The sequence below is a fragment of the Gopherus evgoodei genome, unplaced genomic scaffold, assembly GCF_007399415.2.
Source record: "Gopherus evgoodei ecotype Sinaloan lineage unplaced genomic scaffold, rGopEvg1_v1.p scaffold_32_arrow_ctg1, whole genome shotgun sequence".
Taxonomy (NCBI): domain Eukaryota; kingdom Metazoa; phylum Chordata; order Testudines; family Testudinidae; genus Gopherus; species Gopherus evgoodei.
The window spans coordinates 4,494,353-4,512,536 of NW_022059994.1; the positions used below are offsets into that span (position 1 = coordinate 4,494,353).

The 18,184-nt window shown below is 58.3% G+C and overlaps 1 protein-coding gene across 4 annotated transcripts; it reads left to right on the plus strand.

Annotated features, from left to right (window-relative positions):
• Positions 1-314: 314 nt before the first annotated feature.
• On the plus strand, positions 315-17,239 carry ABCF1 (ATP binding cassette subfamily F member 1). 4 transcript variants are annotated; one of them, XM_030543632.1, is made up of 28 exons: positions 315-467; positions 1,754-1,800; positions 2,603-2,686; positions 3,112-3,247; positions 3,876-3,913; positions 4,246-4,356; positions 4,837-4,911; positions 5,585-5,650; positions 5,920-6,015; positions 6,792-6,863; positions 7,146-7,244; positions 7,658-7,753; positions 8,175-8,297; positions 9,049-9,149; positions 9,296-9,381; positions 9,591-9,730; positions 10,076-10,224; positions 10,526-10,609; positions 11,215-11,339; positions 12,094-12,206; positions 12,857-13,028; positions 13,535-13,609; positions 14,254-14,324; positions 14,655-14,687; positions 15,265-15,433; positions 15,709-15,773; positions 16,005-16,077; positions 16,644-17,239. In XM_030543632.1, the coding sequence occupies exons 1-28, from the start codon at positions 377-379 to the stop codon at positions 16,808-16,810; spliced, it is 2,757 nt and encodes a 918-aa protein (XP_030399492.1). In that variant the 5' UTR covers positions 315-376; the 3' UTR covers positions 16,811-17,239. The 4 variants fall into 4 exon arrangements, with proteins under 4 accessions (XP_030399492.1, XP_030399494.1, XP_030399493.1 ...); XM_030543634.1 differs by having other exon boundaries at positions 7,661-7,753; XM_030543633.1 differs by having other exon boundaries at positions 5,588-5,650.
• The last annotated feature ends 945 nt before the right edge of the window (positions 17,240-18,184 follow it).

The window sequence follows — 18,184 nt, forward strand, 5'->3', positions numbered from 1 at the left end:
GTGCGATAGTTGTGTGATGGGGCCTTGGGATGCTGCCTGCCCTATAAGCTGCCCCCTGTCTTTGGGGGGACAGGGAGGGAGCCCCCCAGGCTGGGCCTGGCTTGGAGAGGGGGCCTCCCTGCCCCCAATCAGCAGCCCCCACACCCATGGAAGACCGAATCACATCATTGGAGTTAAAGGACTTGTCTAGCCACACAACAGTGCGTCTCTACTGCTCCGCGGCCCTCTGGGCGCTCCATGGTGCGGCGGGAGCCACTCTGGGCTGGGCGCTTCCGGCACTCGATGGTCAGGCCGGGCCGCTCCGCGCAGGCGCAGTGGTGAGGTTTCCCAGCTGCTGGCCGGGGCTGCATGTGAGCGCTGGGCGCGGTGACCGGCCATGCCGAAGGGGGGGAAGCAGCAGCAGCCGCCGCGGCCGCCGCAGGAAGAGTGGATCGGGGATGGGGAGCAGAAGGTCGGGGAGGCCGCAGGTGAGCGGACCGGACGGGGGAGAGACAGGGCCGGGGGGGATTGGGGCAGGCAGTGGTTGGACTGGAGGGGGGGGGGGCGACTGAGAACCAGGGGGGATTGGGCCGGGGGGGGGTACACAGGGCCGGGGGGGATTGGGGTGGGGGACTGGGCCGGGGGGGTACACAGGGCCGGGGGGGATTGGGGCAGGGGGTGGTTGTACCAGGCTGTGAGGAGGAGCACAGAACCGGGGGGGGGTATTGAGCTGGGGAGGGGACTGGGCAGGGGCGGGCAGACTGAGAACCGGGGGCAGAGAACCGGGCGGGACTGGGCCGGGGGAGGGTACACAGGGCCGGGTGGGATTGGGGCGGGGGGTGGTTGTACCAGCCTGTGAGGAGGGGCGCAGAACCGAGGGGGGAGGTATTGGGCTGGAGGGGGTACACAGGGCTGGGGAGGGGACTGGGCCGGGGGGATACACAGGGCCGGGGTGGTTGTACCAGGCTGTAAGGAGGGGCACAGAACCGTGGGGGAGGTATTGGGCTGGGGAGGGGACTGGGCCGGGGTGGGTAGACTGAGAACTGGGGGGTGATTGGGTTGGGGGAAGTGCTGGGGGCGGAAGTACTGGGTGGGACTGGGCTGGCTGCAGGGGATGGTACTGGTTGGGACTGTGCTGTGGTGGGGTTAGAACCTGGCCAAGGAGTGGAATAAAAACTGAGGGACTGAATTGGGCCAAAGCAGGGGGAGAAGGGGCTGGACCCTAAGCTGGCTGATGTGGGGGGAAGAACTCCTGGAGGAAAGTGGGGGGAAGTGGAAAGGAGGTTAATGGGGAAGAGACTGTCAGGAGGGGGAGTTCTGAGGTTGGGCTAGATAGGAAGGAGTGGAGCTAGAACTGAAGCCGGATTATTTGGTGGGAGGGGGGTTGGGTCTGAACCTGGTGGGACACTGAGGTGAACCAGGCTCAGAGGGAGGGAGCAATGGGCTGAACCAGGGCTGATCTGGACTAAGGTGAGAGTGGAGGGCAAGATGTGCCCACACATCCACCCACAAGAACTGCACCTGGTGGGACCCAGCCAGGCCTGGGCAGTGGAGGGAGTGGTTGTGGATAGAGAGGTCTGGAAGCCAGGACTCCTGGGTTCTATTCCCAGTTCACGGACAATGGATTAGAGGGTCGGGCTGGGAACCAGGACTCCTGGGTTCTATTCCCAGCTTACGGACGGGAGTGAGGTCTAATGGATTAGAGTGGAGGGGCTGGGAACCAGGACTCCTGGGTTCTCTCCCACCTGGATTAATCTCTCCAAACATGTTTTAGACAAAGTGGTGAAGAAAGGCAAGAAGGACAAAAAGACCAAGAAGTCGGTAAGAAGTGGGACTGAGCCGGGCCATGCTGGGGGAGGTGTGAGCTCTGGTACAGGAGCCTAGTGGGCAGGGCATTGGCCTTTAACTCAGGAGACCTCGGTTCCTACACCCACCCTGCTGCGTGACTTGAGTTAAATCACTTCTTTCTGTGCCTTAATATCTCCTCTCACCATATAGCTAGTTACATGGACTGTTTTTCATTGTGTGTCTGGGCAGCACTTGGCACAAGGGGGCCCTGATCTCAGCTGGGGCAGGGACTGTCTCTTGCTCTGTGTCTGGGTAGCACCCGGCACAACAGGGCCTTGATCTCAGCTGGGGCAGGGACTGTCTCTTGCTGTGTGTTTGTGTAGCGCCTGTCACACGGGACCTGATTTCAGCTGGGGCAGAGATTGTTTCTCCCTGTGTGTCTGTGCAGCGCCCTGCACAATGGGGTCCTGATCTCAGCTGGGGGAGGGACTGTCTCTCATTGTGTGTCTGTGCAGCACCCGGCACAACAGGGCCCTGATCTCAGCTGGGGCAGGGACTGTCTCTCCCTGTGTGTCTGGGCAGCGTCCAGCCATGATCTCAACTGGGGTTTGTCAGTACTAAAAATGGGGAGAAGTAGCTGTGTGTCTCAGACCTCACTGATAGGGGACAGGCAAGGGAAGGTGGCTGGATCTCCCATAGCACAGTGCAGTCTCCCATTGCCCGGGGGGCGTGAATGAAATGGGGAATGGTCACCAGCTGGAGTGCCCTTCCCTCACCACTAGGACTCCTGAGGGGGGGAAGCAGAGCTCTAATCTATCCCTGCTGCCCTCCCCAGTTCTTTGAGGAGTTGGCCGTGGAAGAAAAACAAGTCAGCGAGCAGCAGGCTGTCATTAAAGAGAAGGAGCAGCAGCAGCAACAGGTGAGCAGCTAAAGCAGGGGTTCTCAAACAGGGGTTCGGGACCCCTCAGGGGATCGCGAGGTTATTACGTGGGGAGTCGCTCGGTTATTGCACGGGGAGGTCACGAGCTGTCAGCCTCCACCCCAAACCCTGCTTTGCATCCAGGATTTATAATGGTGTTAAATATGTTAAAAGGTGTTTTTAATTTGTAAGGGGGGGTTGCACTCAAAGCCTTGCTGGTACAAAAGTTTGAGAACCACTGAGCTAAAGGAACTCTCCCGGAGGGCTGCTGGATGTTATTGTAGGACCTACAATAACTCTGCTGTTAGAAAGGGATGCCTTCCTTAACCAGGGCTACCCTGCACCCCAGGTTCTCATGGGCTGTGTGCATGGGGGATATGATCCCCCTGACACGCCTCATCTCTGTCTCCCCCACTCCCCCCAAGCTTCAACAACAGAAAAAGAAACGAGAGAAAAAGAAAGACAAGAAGAAGAAGGAGGCAGAGGAGGATGAGGAAGAGCAGCAGCTGATCGAGAAGCTGAAGAAGCTGTCGGCTCCGGGCAGCGATGAGGATGAGGAAGGTGAGATAGGATGAGGCTGGGGGCCAGGACTCCTGGGATCCATTCCCAGGTCTGGTAAGGAAGTGAGGGGTAACTGTTAGGGCGGGGGTGGGACCTGGAGGTCAGGACTCCTGGGTTCCATACCCCCAAGTCATTAATCTGGACAGCTGGCAGGAGCTCATCTTGCCACAGTTCCACGCCCTGGAATATGGTGTGTGAGGGGTTAACGCGGTGGGTAACGCCTGGCGCAGGGGGGCAGGTAGACAGTGTCTGTGGTGCCATCTCCGGGGTATAAAAAACAGCGCCATCCTGCCAGCAAGCCCAGAGGGGGGGCCCTCTCCAATCCCTCCTGAGACCTGCCCCATGGGATGGAAGCATGAGTCTCTCTTCTCCATGGCCTGCCTTTTCCTAGTCCCTGCCCCACTGCACTAGACCCTTCGCTCCAGTCCCTGCCCCTGCGGCAGGAGAGGCCAGCCCCACGTGCGTCAGCAGGGAGTTAGAGGATGATAACCCGCCAGGAAGCCCTCCCCCTCCCATCCCAGATCTCCCAAGGTGCTGGAGGACCAAGAGCTCTATGGGGCTAGCTCCCCATGGCGGGAGTGATTGCGTCTCCCTTCCATCGATCCCTAAAGTCTTGTTTCCTTTCCAGCGACTGTTCCCGTCACCAAAGGTGGGAAGAAGAAGAAGGTGAGATTCTAGGCTGGAAGGAGCCGCAGGGCTCAGGAGAGCTCTGTAGGCTTGGGCTGCAAGGGGCCCTGCACAAGGGAATGGGCTGTAACTGGGGGTGGGCTGGAAGGAGCCCCAGGGGTTGGGGTTGTTGTCTACACACGGACTGCGCAGGGTCCTGCGCTGGGAAACAGGCTGTAGGGCACAGTCCTGACCCGGTTGAGATGGGACCTGAGGGGGCATCTACTTAAGGAATAGGTTGTAGGGGGGTGATCCTGCCGTGGGTTTCTTGGTGTGGGGGAGAGAGGAAATGTCCACCCTTTGCTAACGACCTTGGCTTTACCTTCCCCTAGAGAGGGAACGTGTTTGCCGCCCTGAGCCAGGAGCAGAGTGAGGAAGAGGAGGAGGAGGAGGAGGAAGAGACGCTGAGACCTGCCAAACCCAATAAGAACAAGATCAACCAGGTTAGCTCGCTTGGACGAAATCCAGCACGGAGTAGGGACGTCTTCTAGTGGGTTAGAGCAGTGGTGGTGCAGGGCAGGGGGTCAGGACTCCTGGGTTCTCTCCTCAGCTCTGAGGGGAGTGGGGTCTAGTGGTTAGAGCAGGGAGGGCTGGGAATCAGGACTTGCGGGTTCTATCTATCCCTAGTTCCGGCGGGGGCAGTGGTGCCTAGTGGTTAGAATAGGGAGGCTGGAAGGTAGAACTTCTGGATTCCCAGATCTATTAAAGGACAAGGAAATGGGGGATCATCCCGTCCCCCCCAACAGCCTGGGGGATCACACCCCTCCCCCCAAGGAGGGTCCGGGAGCCCCCTCTGCTAGAGATGTTTCGTGCCAAGCCTGGCCGGAGCCCAGGGGGATTAGACTGGGGAGGTCGCTGCTCCCCTGGGAGTGGGGTAACTCTTCCAATGCCAAGTTGTGGGGCTGACATGTTGCCCCCTGCAGGCCCCACCTGACGACAAAGAGGAGAAGCAGCCAGGCAAGAAGTTGACAAAGGACGACAAGCCAAAGAGAAAACAGGTCAGTCTCCCATTGCCCCCATGTTGCGTGGTTCCCATTGGTCTTAACTGGGACGGGCATGGCTAGGTCTGGCGTGGATTGGAACTATCACAGCTCTGGGAGTGGAGTGGGGGCTGGGAGCCAGGACTCTTGGGTTCTATTCTCCAGCTCTGGGAGGGGAGTGGGGAGCAGTGCGAGCTGGGAGCCAGGACTCCTGGGTTCTATTCCCCAGCTCTGGGAGGGGAGTGGGGAGCAGTGGGGGCTGGAGCCAGGACTCTTAGGTTCTATTCTCCAGCTCTGGGAGGGGAGTGGGGAGCAGTGCGAACTGGGAGCCAGGACTCCTGGGTTCTATTCCCCAGCTCTGGGAGGGGAGTGGGGAGCAGTGGGGGCTGGAGCCAGGACTCTAGGGTTCTATTCTCCAGCTCTGGGAGGGGAGAGGGGAGCACTGGGGGCTGGAGCCAGGACGCCTGGGTTCTATTCCCCAGCTCTTGGAGGGAATTGGGGTCCAGTGGGTTAAAGCAGGGGAGGCTGGGAGTCCCATGTGGCAGAATAACTTAGCCAACCAGCTGGGTATGAGTTTTGGCTCCGCTGGCCAGGGGTCTAACTGGGGCAGTGAGGCGGGGATGCTGGGCTGGGTCAGGTACAGTCAGAGACAGCGCGTCTCACCGGGCCAGGATTTGCTCTATGCTCTCAGCAGGAAGAAGACGACGATAAAAAGAGGAAGAGCAGGAAAAACGAGAAGAACAAAGGGAGGCAGCAGGTGCGAAGGTGGCATTTACAAGATTCAGCGGGATTGGCGTGTGGAAACCAGTGCCCCAGGGTTGCACTAGGGGACGCTGTGCCGCGGGGAACAGGATGCGGGCGCTGTAGGGGGCACTGTCCCCTCGCAGCCAGTGCTGGCCCAATGCCTTAGCGCTGCACTAGGGGGCGTTGTGCTGCACAACATGTATCTGGTGTTAGGAACTGAGGTTATTAACTTAATCTGACCCTGCTGTTTATAAATGCTCTTGTTTCTCCCACGGCTCCCAGGGAGGAGGATCAGGCTTTGCTGTTCTGGCCCAGAGCGAGGAAGAGGAGGAGAGTGAAGAGGAACCCGAACCCAAACCCAAAGGCAAAGCAAGCAAGGTGGGCAGTGGCGTCTAGTGGGTTAGAGCAGGTGGGAGCTGGGAGCCAGGACTCCTGAGTTCTAGTCCCAGTGCTGGGAGGGAGGGAGGGATGTCTAGTGGTTAGAGCAGGAGGGGCTGGGACTCAGGACCGCCTGGGTTCAATCTCTGGTTCTGGGAGCTGAATGAGGGTCTCGTGCAGGGGTCTGCAACCTTTCAGAAGTGGTGTGCCAAGTCTTCATTTATTCACTCTACGGTTTCGCATGCCAGTAATACATTTTTATGTTTTTAGAAGGTCTCTTTCTATAAGTCTAGAATATATAACTCAACTATTGTTGTATGTAAAGTAAATAAGGTTTTTCAAATGTTTAAGAAGCGTCGTTTAAAATTAAATTAAAATGCGGAGTCCCTCGGACCGGTGGCCAGGACCCAGGCAGTGTGAGTGCCACTGAAAATCAGCTTACGCGTGCCATAGGTTGCCTACCCCTGGTCTAGTGGGTTAGAGCAAGGAGGGGACTGGGAATTAGGACACCTGGGTTCTCTCCCCTTCAGGCAGAATGGCCCAGCTAGCTTTATGGGGGCTGGCTTCCCATGAATACTCTGGAATTGGACCCATTGGTCTGATGTGGCGCGGTGCAAAAGGAGGCCAGCATACCAGGCTAGATGGGCCCTTTCGTCTGATCCAGACAGGGAGGGGTGATACCGGGCCTATTGGGGTGATCTGGGGTCCTGGAGAGGAAGGGGGATGGGATACTGGTTAGCTGAGTGTCCTGAACTCCTTCACACTCCTCCTTCCAGACTGTGAATAAACAGACGGAATCCAGTGAAGCTGGGGAAAAAACCAAAGGAAAAAAGAATCAACCAGCCCAAGTGAGTGTTCATGGGGGGCTCCCTACTACTGGTGGACACTAGGGGGCGCTGTACTGCAAGGACCAGGTGGTGGACTCAATAGGGAGCATTCTCCCCTCATGGTCAGTGCTGGCCCCAGTGTGGCGCTAGGGGGCGCTGTGCTGCACAAGGAGTCTCTGTGCAATATCGCTGTGTGGCCAGTACCCAGCTGCCCCACCCCAGAGCTGGCTGCAGTTTGGCTCTGGGAGAGTGGTCCCTGCTCATTGTGGTTGACTGACTGAACTGGCTTCTGTTCCGCTGCAGAATAAATTTGCTGCTCTGGAGTCCGAGGAGGAGAAGTTGGAGGAAGACACGGAGGAGCCAGAGAAGAGCAAGGAGAAGCCCAAGCGAGGCAGCGAGCCCGTAAGACAATCCTCTCGGCGGCGGGGGTGGGTTTGCCCTGTTCAAACCGAACTGCATTCATTGGGCTGGCTCAGGTGTGAGACAACTTGGTGGGTTCTCAGCTCACTCCCAGCATCCAGCTGGCCCCCAGTCCCTCATGGGCAACCTCAGCAAAGAGGCCCAGGGTAAATGGTCATGGAGCCAACCTTCCTTCTGCCCCCTGGAAGGGGATCACTGCAGAAGTAGGGCTGAGGCATATCAGAAGAGGATGAAGCTGTGGAACTGGTACCCAGGACTTCTGGGTTCTATCCCTGGCTCTAGGAGGGGAGTGGGGTCTAGTGGTTGGGGGGATGCTGGGCGCCTGGACTTTTGGGTTCTATCCCGGCTCTGGGCGGAAAGTGTTGTTGGTAACCAGCCTCCTGTGGTCGGTACAGCAGTCAGAGGAGGATGAGGACGACGAGGGGGAGAAGAAGAACGATGACCCCTATGCTCATCTCAGCAAGAAAGAGAGAAAGAAGCTCAAGAAGCAGGTGAGCTCTGGGTGGGAGGATCCTTCCTGGAGGGGGCAAAGCTTCTGCCAAACAGGCTCCTCCAACCCCTTGTGTGTGGTGATCACCCCCCTCCAGTGGGGTGGCTCCCAGCTGTCTTTAGCCGCACTTCTTGTTCACATGCCAGTGTTCCCAGAATCCTTTGCAGCCATCCAGTTGGTACTGAAGCATTGTAGGAATTGCTTGCAGGGAGGAGGAGAGGCTAACTAATGTGGATCCATTTTGTGCGTGTCCCCCCACCCCCAGAGCGAGTCCTGGCCTGATAGGCTCCCCGCTGGGGTACCCACCTAGCTGGGCATGATGGCCCCCAGGCAGGCTGGGTACTGAGGGGAGGGTCCCTTGGCTAGAGGGGAGGGGAAGAGAGAGTCCCTTGGCCGGGGCATCATCTCACGCTCTCCTGCAGCTGGAGTTTGAGCGGCAGGTGGCAACGCTGAAGGCTGCCAACGCGGCGGAGAACGACTTCTCGGTGTCTCAGGCAGAGTTGTCCTCGCGCCAGGCCATGCTGGAGAACGCCTCCGACATCAAGGTACCTCCCCTACCCCCGAGTTTATTTGGAATGCGTCAACCCCCCCGCCAGCCCTCCACTCTCCCAATATGGTCAGCAGCTGGTGTTTCCCGTTGTGATGCCTTCCCTTTAGCAGCCACGTGGAAGGGGTTAATGTCCCATAATTCCACCCCCTTCTTTTCCCTTTCCTTCTCCCCCTCTCCCCTCCCATGTTGATGGAGTTGGTATTTCCCACTACAAGGCGGACCAGCAGCAGCATGGAAGGGGTTAAGCCCCTCCCTTCCCTCCATTGGTGGGTCTGGATTGTGCCATGCAGCAGGCGTTGGGTGGGAGACTGAGTTGAACCATGTGGTAAGAGGGGGATGGGAGTGGATGACACCACCGTATGGGGATGTGAGGAGTGGACTAGGGGATCAGGTTGTACCATGAGATGGTGGGGCCATTGGTGGTGGTGGCCGAGGACATAGAGTGGATTATACCATCTGGCAAGGATATAGAGTGGGTGACACAGTTATATGGAGTCATATTATTGGGGATTGCGGGGATTGGGTTATGCCATCTGAAGGGGGGGTTGCGCAAATGGGAGAGGAAATGGGTTGTACCAAGAGGTGGTCATGGGGACCATTGGCTGGAGGGAGTGTCATACCATGAGATGGCAGGGTATTCTGGGGTGGGGTGGGCGACTCCCCCAATAATGGGTCATACCATTTCACACATCTGGCATGGGGGAGGTCGTACCATCTTTTCTGATCTCTCCCCTATGTGGTTGCAGCTGGAGAAATTCAGCATCTCAGCTCATGGCAAGGAGCTCTTCGTCAACGCAGACCTGTACATTGTGGCCGGGCGCCGATACGGCCTGGTGGGACCCAACGGGTAAGTAGATGGATGGATCCCTCCCAGGGGTGCTCTCCCCTCGCGGTTAGAGCTACCCCTGTGCGATGCTAGGGGGCACTGTGCTGCAGATTCCTCTTTGCTTCCTCCCTCCCTGCTTCACCCTTTTGTTCCCTCCCCCTTTGTAGGAAGGGCAAAACCACCTTGCTGAAGCACATTGCAAACCGGGCCCTGAGCATCCCCCCTAACATTGACGTGCTGCTGTGCGAGCAAGGTACGTGGGGGCTGGGGGGAGCCAGGACTCCTGGGTTCTTTCCCTGGTTCTGGAAGAGGAGTGGGGTCTAGTGGTTAGAGCAGGGGAGGCTGGGAGCCAGGATTCCAAGGTTCTCTCCCTGCCTCCAGGAGGGAAGTGGGGGCTAGTGGTTAGAGCAGGGAACCTTGCACTCACTGAGTCCTCTTCCGCCCCTACCTCCCCACCCCCAGAGGTGATAGCGGATGAGACCCCCGCAGTCCAGGCAGTGCTCAAGGCCGACACCAAGCGGCTGAAGCTGCTGGAGGAGGAGAAGCGGCTGCAGGCTCTGCTGGAGAAAGGGGACGACAGCGTGGCTGAGCAATTGGAAAAGGTACGGGGGATGTGGGGGAGGGAAGGGGGGCAGTGGGGAAAGGGAAATAGCTGGGAGGGTGGGGGGCTAAGCCACTGTTTACAGGTTTTTATACCATTGCAACTGCTGTGAGGAGGAGAGCAGGGGAGGGGAGGGCAAACCAGGAGGGGGGGGCATGCAGGGGGATGAAGGAGGGTTGTAGTAGTGTGGGGGAGCAGAGAGTGGGCAAGGGGGTGAAGCATAGGGGCAGTTGAGGGGTCTGGGGAGGGGAGAAATGGAGGGAGCCAGGGGCTGTAGAGGAGGAGGCTCTAGCATCAGGAGGAAGCGAAGGCTTCCTGGTGAATCCACCCGTCTCCCCCTGCACAGGTGTATGAGGAGCTCCGGGCCACGGGGGCGGCCGCAGCGGAGGCCAAAGCCAGGCGCATCCTGGCCGGTCTGGGCTTTAACCCCGAGATGCAGAACCGGCAGACCAAGAAGTTCTCAGGTGGCTGGCGCATGAGAGTTTCTCTGGCCAGGTGAGGCTGGCGGGGGTGGGGGCAGCATAATGGGCCCGTGATCTCACATGTGCTGACCTGGGTGAGTCAATGCAGTAGATCTGTTGGTGGGGGCATGTCACACGCCACGCACTGGGGCACCTGCTTTGCTTGGGGCTAGGCTGAGACCTGATAGCTCGTTACACCCAGATGGGAACGATCCAGTCTGGAACCAGGGCCCCCTAGAAGGGAAAGGCCCTGTGTCTCGTTCCCTGATCCAGCCAGTCCCCTTGCCCTGGTGCAGTCACTAGGGGGCACCGCTCACCCACTCCATCTCCTTCAGGGCCTTGTTCATGGAGCCCACCTTGCTGATGCTGGATGAACCCACCAACCACCTGGATCTCAACGCTGTCATCTGGCTCAACAAGTGAGTGCCCAGCCCTGGAGAAACCTTTCCCCTCAGTGCCGGGGCTCCCTGGCTCACATCAGCAGCTGCCAGCTCTAGGGGGAGTCCATTCAGTGAGCAGCAACTGTGCGGGAGTGGACCCCGGGAGTCCCACACTGGGGGAATTGTGCTTAGCCCCTTGTGGTGGGGCGAGGGGTCTCGCTGGCTGTCAGAGGTAGATGGGGGTTGGTGGGATGGGGGCAGGAGTCAGGTGGGTTATAAGCTGTGTTGGGGGGAGGGGGTTTCTGTTGCGGCAGGGTTTGGACTCTGGGGGTTTCCCCTATGGGGCAGGGGTCTCAGCTGTGGGCCAGGATTTGGACTGGCTGGGATTTCCCCCTGGTGGGGCGACAGGGAGGGTGCATGGGGCCCAGTTTGTGGTGGGGGGTGTTAGAGGAGAGCTCCCATTTGTAGATTCCCCCCACTGCTGGGCTAAGTGAGGCTGCCCTACAGCCCACCGTGGGGTGTATGTTGGGGGTTCTAGCTCTATCCCCTCCCCCTTGGCTGGGGTGTCCCTCCTAGCTGCAGACCAGTGTCCGTCTGTCCGTCTGTCTGATTCTCCTCTGTTTGTCCCCGGTTCACCTGCCCAGCTACCTGCAGACATGGAAAAAGACTCTCCTCATTGTCTCCCACGACCAAGGCTTCCTGGACGACGTCTGCACTGACATCATCCACCTGGACATGCAAAAACTCTTCTACTACCGGGGCAACTACAGTGAGTTGGGGGAGCAGCTGGGGCAACTACAGTGAGGGGGAGGAAGAGGAGGTAGGGGAACTATATGAATGGGGACCAGGGGAGCAGCTGGGGCTGTTGCAGAGACTGATCTGCTCAGAGTGGGGATTAAGAGGAGGTTGGGTCACCCAGAGATCTGAGCCCATCTGGAGGCTGGTTTGCTCCTAGGTCTCCTTTCAGGGGTAGGGTTTGTGGTCTCTTGGTGCATCATGGGAGTTGTAGTTCAGTTGCCCCATACCCCCGTTCTTCCCTATGGACTGAGCTCCTTGGCCAAACTGTTTCCCATGATGCATCCGTCCCACTGAGCTGCCATATTGAATCATGGAACCCTGTGTCATAGTACCTCATGGGAGATGTAGTCCAGCCAGGGAGCTCAGCCCAGAGCCAACAATGAGAGCGTGAGGTGCCTGAACTACAAGTCCCATGAGGTGCCACAGGGGCATGTGAGAGCCCCAAGTTTTCCATTGGCTGAAAACCCCGCTTTCCCTCGCAAAAAGAGTTTTGATGAAAAATTTTTGGCTCTCCTGAATGGTGAGCTTCCTCCACAGGCCTCGTCCTCTAGTTCTAAGAGTTGAGATCCCTTTGCTTACATCCAGAGGCTCCCAGGTACAGTCCCCCAGGGAGGAAGTGGGGAGGGAGGGGAAGTGGCTGAGTGGGAAGTCGAACCCGGATTCCTCCCCCCTCCGTCCCAGAGCAGCACCCTAACTACAACCCCTCACCCCCCGTTCTGCTGCAGTGACCTTCAAGAAGATGTACCAGCAGAAGCAGAAAGAGCTGCTCAAACAGTATGAGAAACAGGAGAAGAAACTGAAAGACCTCAAGGCTGGTGGGAAGTCGACGAAACAAGCAGTGAGTCATGAGATCCAGCCCCAGGGCAGGGGGGACCGGCGGTTTGGGGAGTTGAGGAATAGGATATGGGGCCTTTCCCCTCTAGGAGGCCACTGCCTTCAATCCAGCTGTTTCCTACCTTGAATTTAGCCCCATCATGTTGACCCAGGGAAGTCACTGCTGCAGGATTTTACTGAATTAAGAATCTCTTTCCAAGCAACAATGGGGTTAACACTCACCCCTCACGCTGAGGGGTGGCAGCTGAGCCCCAGCTGGGTGTCACATGAAAATCATCCCTTCCTTGCCATGGGACTGTACTGCCCCCTGTGGTACAGTGTGGTGGATTGTACTTGCTTGGACTCTGGAGCTAGGGGGTACCAAGCTAGATGGGCCTCCTGATCTGATGAGCTGGATTAGATGGGTCCATGGGTCTGATTGAGGGGGCAGGGAAGGGGCACAATATGAGGCTAGATGGGCACATGGGCTTTATCCAGAGTGACTGGGAGGAGGTGGGATACCAGGCTAGATGGGCACATGGATTTAATCTGGGGTGATGGAGGAGGTGGGATACCAGGCTAGATGGGCACATGGGTTTGATCTGGAGTGACAGAGAGGGAGGTGAGATACCGGGCTGGATGGGCTCATTGGTCTGTCGCTCTGTTCGTCTCCAGGAAAAGCAAACCAAGGAGGCCCTGACACGAAAGCAGCAGAAATGCCGCAAGAAGAACCTGGATGAAGAGGCTAACGAGGCCCCCGAGCTGCTGAAGAGGCCCAGGGAATACACAGTGAAATTCACCTTTCCTGACCCACCGTCGCTCAGTCCTCCGATCCTGGGCCTGCATGGTATGTCCCCACACAGCGTAGGGGGCCTTCACAGCGGCGCTCTCCTGTCACAGTCAGAGCTGGCCCCAGTATGACACTAGGGGGCGCTGTGACATTATTAGAACTCCCCTGGGGTGTGAACCCTGCTGTCTTGGCCAAATCTAATTTCTCCTCCCCCGCCCCCCCCCCAAACATCCATTCTGTCTCCCAGATGTCTGCCACCCTGTGGCCACAAATGGACACCGGATCACCGGATTCCCCTTCACTTCGTCCCCCAAACTGTTGGGTAACATTGCAGTGTTTCTGTTCTCCAGCCACCCCACCCCAGAGGTGGCTGCATTTCAGCACCCGGTGAGTGCCCCCTTTTCATCCTCTGAGGATACAGGATGCTGAGGAGTTTTCTTTCTGACCCCGGTTTCCCAGGAGCCCCAGAGCTGAGTGGTGCATTATGGGCAGGTCCCCCTGGAGCGCTGTCCAGCAGTTGTGCATCCGCACCCCTCACCCTCCTCCCTGCCCCTTCTCCGCAGGTGTCGTGTTTGGCTACGAGGGACAGCAGCTGCTGTTCAAGAGTCTGGATTTTGGGATAGACATGGAGTCTAGAAGTGAGTGACTGGCTGGTATTTGAGAGACCCTACAATAACAAACTGACCTGCGTGCAGCCCCAAAACTCCCTCTGCCTATAGCCCTAGCAACGCTACGAACCAGGGCGTACAGGCTGCACCTGTGGGCAAGACCCTATAATAACCTCACCCAGTAACTCGATGACGATGATCTAGTTGGTGAAGGCACAGCACTCATGAGAGACCCTACAATAACAAAGCTGCACACAGCCCCAACACCCCTCCGACAATGAATTGGACTGTTCAGCCCCAGGAAAGACCCTACAGTAACAGCCTGCGCAACCCCCCTAGCACCCCTGAGAGACCTTAAAATAACGAATCAGCCTGTCAGCCCCTAGTAACCCCAGGAGACCCTACAACAACACACTCGCATGCCTGAGAGACCTTAACAATAACAAACCAGCCCGCACAGACCCTGTAGCATCCCGAGAGATCTGACGTTAACGAAGCGGGCCTCATAGCACTCTTGAGAAGACCCTACAATAACACCCCCCCCACCCAGTCGTGGGGCGGGTAGTGGGAAGTCCAATGCTAATGAATCAGTCCCAGCCAAGCCCCCGTGCTAACCCACTGCCCTCCTGGCCTGGTTGAGTCACTGATGGCTGCTTTCTCTCTCTGCCCCTCAGTCTGCATCGTGGGGCCAAACGGCGTAGGGAAGAGCACACTGCTGCTGTTGCTGACGGGGAAGCTCACACCGGTAAGGGGCCCCTCCCGGAACCCCCGAATCCAGACTCAACCCAATTCTGTTCTCCCTCAGTGTGTCTTCTTCAGTTGGGGACAGAATTCCCCTTCCCTCCTGTCCTAAACTGCTGTGCAGCTCTTCCCCAGCTGCCCCACCCCAGAGGTGGCTGCATTTCAGTGCTGAGTGAGCAATCCCTGTTTTGTGTCGCTGTGCGGCTCTTCCTCAGCTGCCTCACCCCAGAGGTGGCTGCATTTCAGTGCTGAGTGAGGGCTTGCTGTGTGCTGTTAACACACTAGAGGGCAGAGGAAAGTAGTATCCATTCACCCCTTTCTCTTTTCCTTTCAGAAAAGAGGGGAGATGAGGAAAAACCACAGACTAGTAAGTAATAACGGGACCCAAATGCTGAGGTTTGTGAAGGTAGCGGAGCCCGATTGATGGGGGCACCTGCAGAGCTGAGGGGCAGCCCAGGGCTCAGATAGCAGGGCGGGGCTGCACATTGGGACTGGGGGGACTGGGGGCACTGGCAGAGCTGAGGGGCGCCCAGGGCTGGGATAGCACGGAGCTGCAGGTTGGGATTGGAGCTAGGGCTGGTATAGCAGGGGGCTGTGCATTCGGGGGTACTGGCAGAGCTGGGCGGGGGGAGCCCAGGGCTGGGATAGCAGGGGGGCTGCAGGTTGGGATTGGAGGCACTGGCAGATCTGGGGGGTGAGCCCAGGGCTGGGATAGCGGGGAGGGTGCACATTGGGACTGGGGGCACTGGCAGAGCTGGGGGGCGCCCAGGGCTGGGATAGCACGGAGCTGCAGGTTGAGATTGGAGGCCAGGGCTGGGATAGCAGGGGTCTGCAGGATGCAATTGAGGGGCACTAGCAGAGCCAGGGTGTGACAGGGAGGGGAAGCGGCAGCAAGGGGGCGGTGCTTTTGAGTGGTGACTACGCCCCTTTCTCTCTCCTCGTAGAAAATCGGCTTTTTTAACCAGCAATACGCCGACCAGCTGAACATGCAGGAGACGGCGACCGAGTACCTGCAGCGCAACTTCAACCTGCCCTACCAGGACGCCCGCAAGTGCCTGGGGCGCTTTGGCCTCGAGAGCCATGCCCACACCATCCAGATCTGCAAGCTCTCCGGTATGGGGGCAGGGCTGAGGGGAGGGGGTGGGCCTGGGGGTGGGGGCCTTGGATAGGGCTCTAGGGAAGACTTGGGGCTGAGTATACAGAGTAAGCGGCAGGGTCTGGAGAAGTAGGGGGGCACCCAGGGCAGGTGGGGGTTGGAGGAGGGCACCCAGCAGCTTAAGTTGGAGGTGGGAAGGGCTTGGTTGTCCGGGATGGGGGATGATGCAGACAAGTGGGGAGGGGGCTCCCCGTCTCATCCCTCACCCCGCTCCACTCTCCCTTCCCCCCAGGCGGCCAGAAGGCTCGCGTGGTGTTTGCCGAGTTGGCCTGCAGAGAGCCTGATGTCCTCATTCTGGTGAGTGTCTCTGGGGCGAGAGGTGGGACAGAGCCCTGGAGAGCACCAGGCCCAGTGGGTTAGAGTGGGGGGTGGGGCTGGGAGCCAGGACTCCTGGGTTCTGTCCCTGGTTCTGGGGAGGGGAGTGGGATCCAGTGCGTTTGAGCAGCAGGGGGGTGCTGGGAGTCAGGACTCCTGGGTTCTCTGTGGGATCTGCCCCGTCGCCATCTCAGCCCATTGTCTCTTCCCCAGGATGAACCTACCAATAACCTGGACATCGAGTCCATCGATGCCCTGGCTGACGCCATCAACGAGTACAAAGGGGGTGAGTGACGCCAGCGGGTGCTTAGACTGGGCTGGAAGGGCCCATTGGCCTGGTGGGGAGGGGATTCCAGGCTGGAACAGCCCATTAGTTTGGTCTGGGTCGGAGGGGGGGGGAGGGAATTCTGGGCCAGAAGAGCCCATTGGTGTTGGGGGTGGGGGGAATTCCAGGCTGGAACGGTCCATTGGTCTGGTCCAAGGGTGGGGAGAGGAAATTCTGGGCCAGAAGGGTCTGTTGGTCTGGTCTGGGGCTGGGACTGGGGTGGGAATTCAGGGCAGGATGGGTCCATTGGTCTGCTCCGTGGGGAAGGGAGGGAATATATGAGGCTGGATGGGTCCCATTGGTGTGTTCTGAGGGGAGGAGGTTGAAAACCCTTCCTATAATGCCCCTCACCAAGTGACACCACCCCACAAAAGGGCCTGCACAAACTACCCAGCATGCATTTTCCTGGGCAATACCCTCAAACATATGCCCCTCCTCCCCCATCTGTGGGATGGTATCTCCCACTTCTTGGAATGGAGGATCCCCCTGCTCCCCTAACCCCCCCCCACACACACTTCCCCTTGCAGCTGTCATCATTGTGAGCCACGACGCCCGGCTGATCACGGAGACCAATTGCCAGCTGTGGGTGGTGGAGGAGCAGAGCGTCGAGCAGATTGACGGCGACTTCGATGACTACAAGCGCGAGGTGCTGGAGGCCCTGGGCGAGGTCATCATCAACCGGCCCCGCGAGTGAGGCAGGGGCGGGGCCTCCCAAAGCTCCTCCCCTGCCCATCATGGACTCCCCATTCACCCACCTGCACCTTTGCAGCAGGACTTTTGTGCAGCTGGATAGCAGAGGAGGTGTGGCTATAATGATGGGGTGGGGCTCGGCTTTGGGGATGGGGCTAAACCTGTGAAAGGGGGTGGATTTTGCCACCTGCTTCCTTTCTTGGAAGGGCCACGGGTTATTTATATGAAGGGTGGGAGGGGGGTTAGTGTTAGGGAGTTGTGGGGAGGGCTGGTTTGTATTGGAATGGTTTTTTCTGGACCAGGCGGGGAGGGAATGGTGCCCCATTGCTGGACTCTTCTCACCCCCGCAGCTGCTCCGAAGATGGTTCGAGCTTTGTTCTAGTTCCGTGTGACAGGATTCAATTAAAACAGGAAGGAAAAAAGTGGCTGGTGGTGGCTTTGATTGTGCGGAGGATGTGGATTTATCTTGGCCGAAGAGGTTGGGCGCGGAGGGTGTCTGTCCAGCCCACTCACTCCTTCAAGGGGGCAGAGGGGAGCTGGGGCCACTTCTGCCCATGTGGCTGGTGGGGAGGGGGCATTGGGAGCAGGGTGCCTGCCCTGCTGGAGGCTGGGCTGAGGCCCCACAACTCATGACGCACATGGGGCCAATGGTTGATTGGGATGGATTCATCTGTGTTACTGCCATAGAGGGGGAAAGGCTGAACCATGTAGAACGGGGTACAGGGTTTGGCACTCGCACCTCTCTCTCACTTGCAACCTTGGGTACTGGAGCAGCATGGGCCCAGTGTGGGGCTGATCAGCAGCTCCACCACCTGGCAAACTTGTGCCAGCAGTGGGCAGTTCAGGCCATCTCTCTGGTTGCAGGCTCAAAGCAGTGTTGAGGAGGAAGGAAAAAGACACATCAGGGCTGGGGAATAAAATCATGTCCCATGTGGGGGCTGGGATTTTGCTACAGCAAGCGGAGGGGTCCCCTGGGTCCCTCTTAGACCCGCTCTGCTCATGTGGGCCTGGGGGGGGAGGCTGCTAGACAGTAACCAATTTTTCTCTCTTGAGTCTCTTTAAGAACCCTCACAAGGAATGGGGGGCGGGAGGGCAGACTAGCCCACTGCCCTCATTTCATACCCCCCTTGGGCCTAGTTTCTGACACATTGGTATGGGCTCATGGAGATCAGGCTTAAGCACAACAGTGTCAACCAGGCCTGACAGCCCAGGCCTCCTGCTTGAATTCCAGGCCTGTGTGTTTGGGCTAAGCCAGGGGGCTCTCCCCTTTCAGACCTTTTCCAGTCCACAGAGTTGCTGTGGTGTCATCTGACAAACTTACTGTCTACAGGGGGCTCAATTAGGGTAAAATCGGCCCAATTCTCAACTGGCTGGAGCA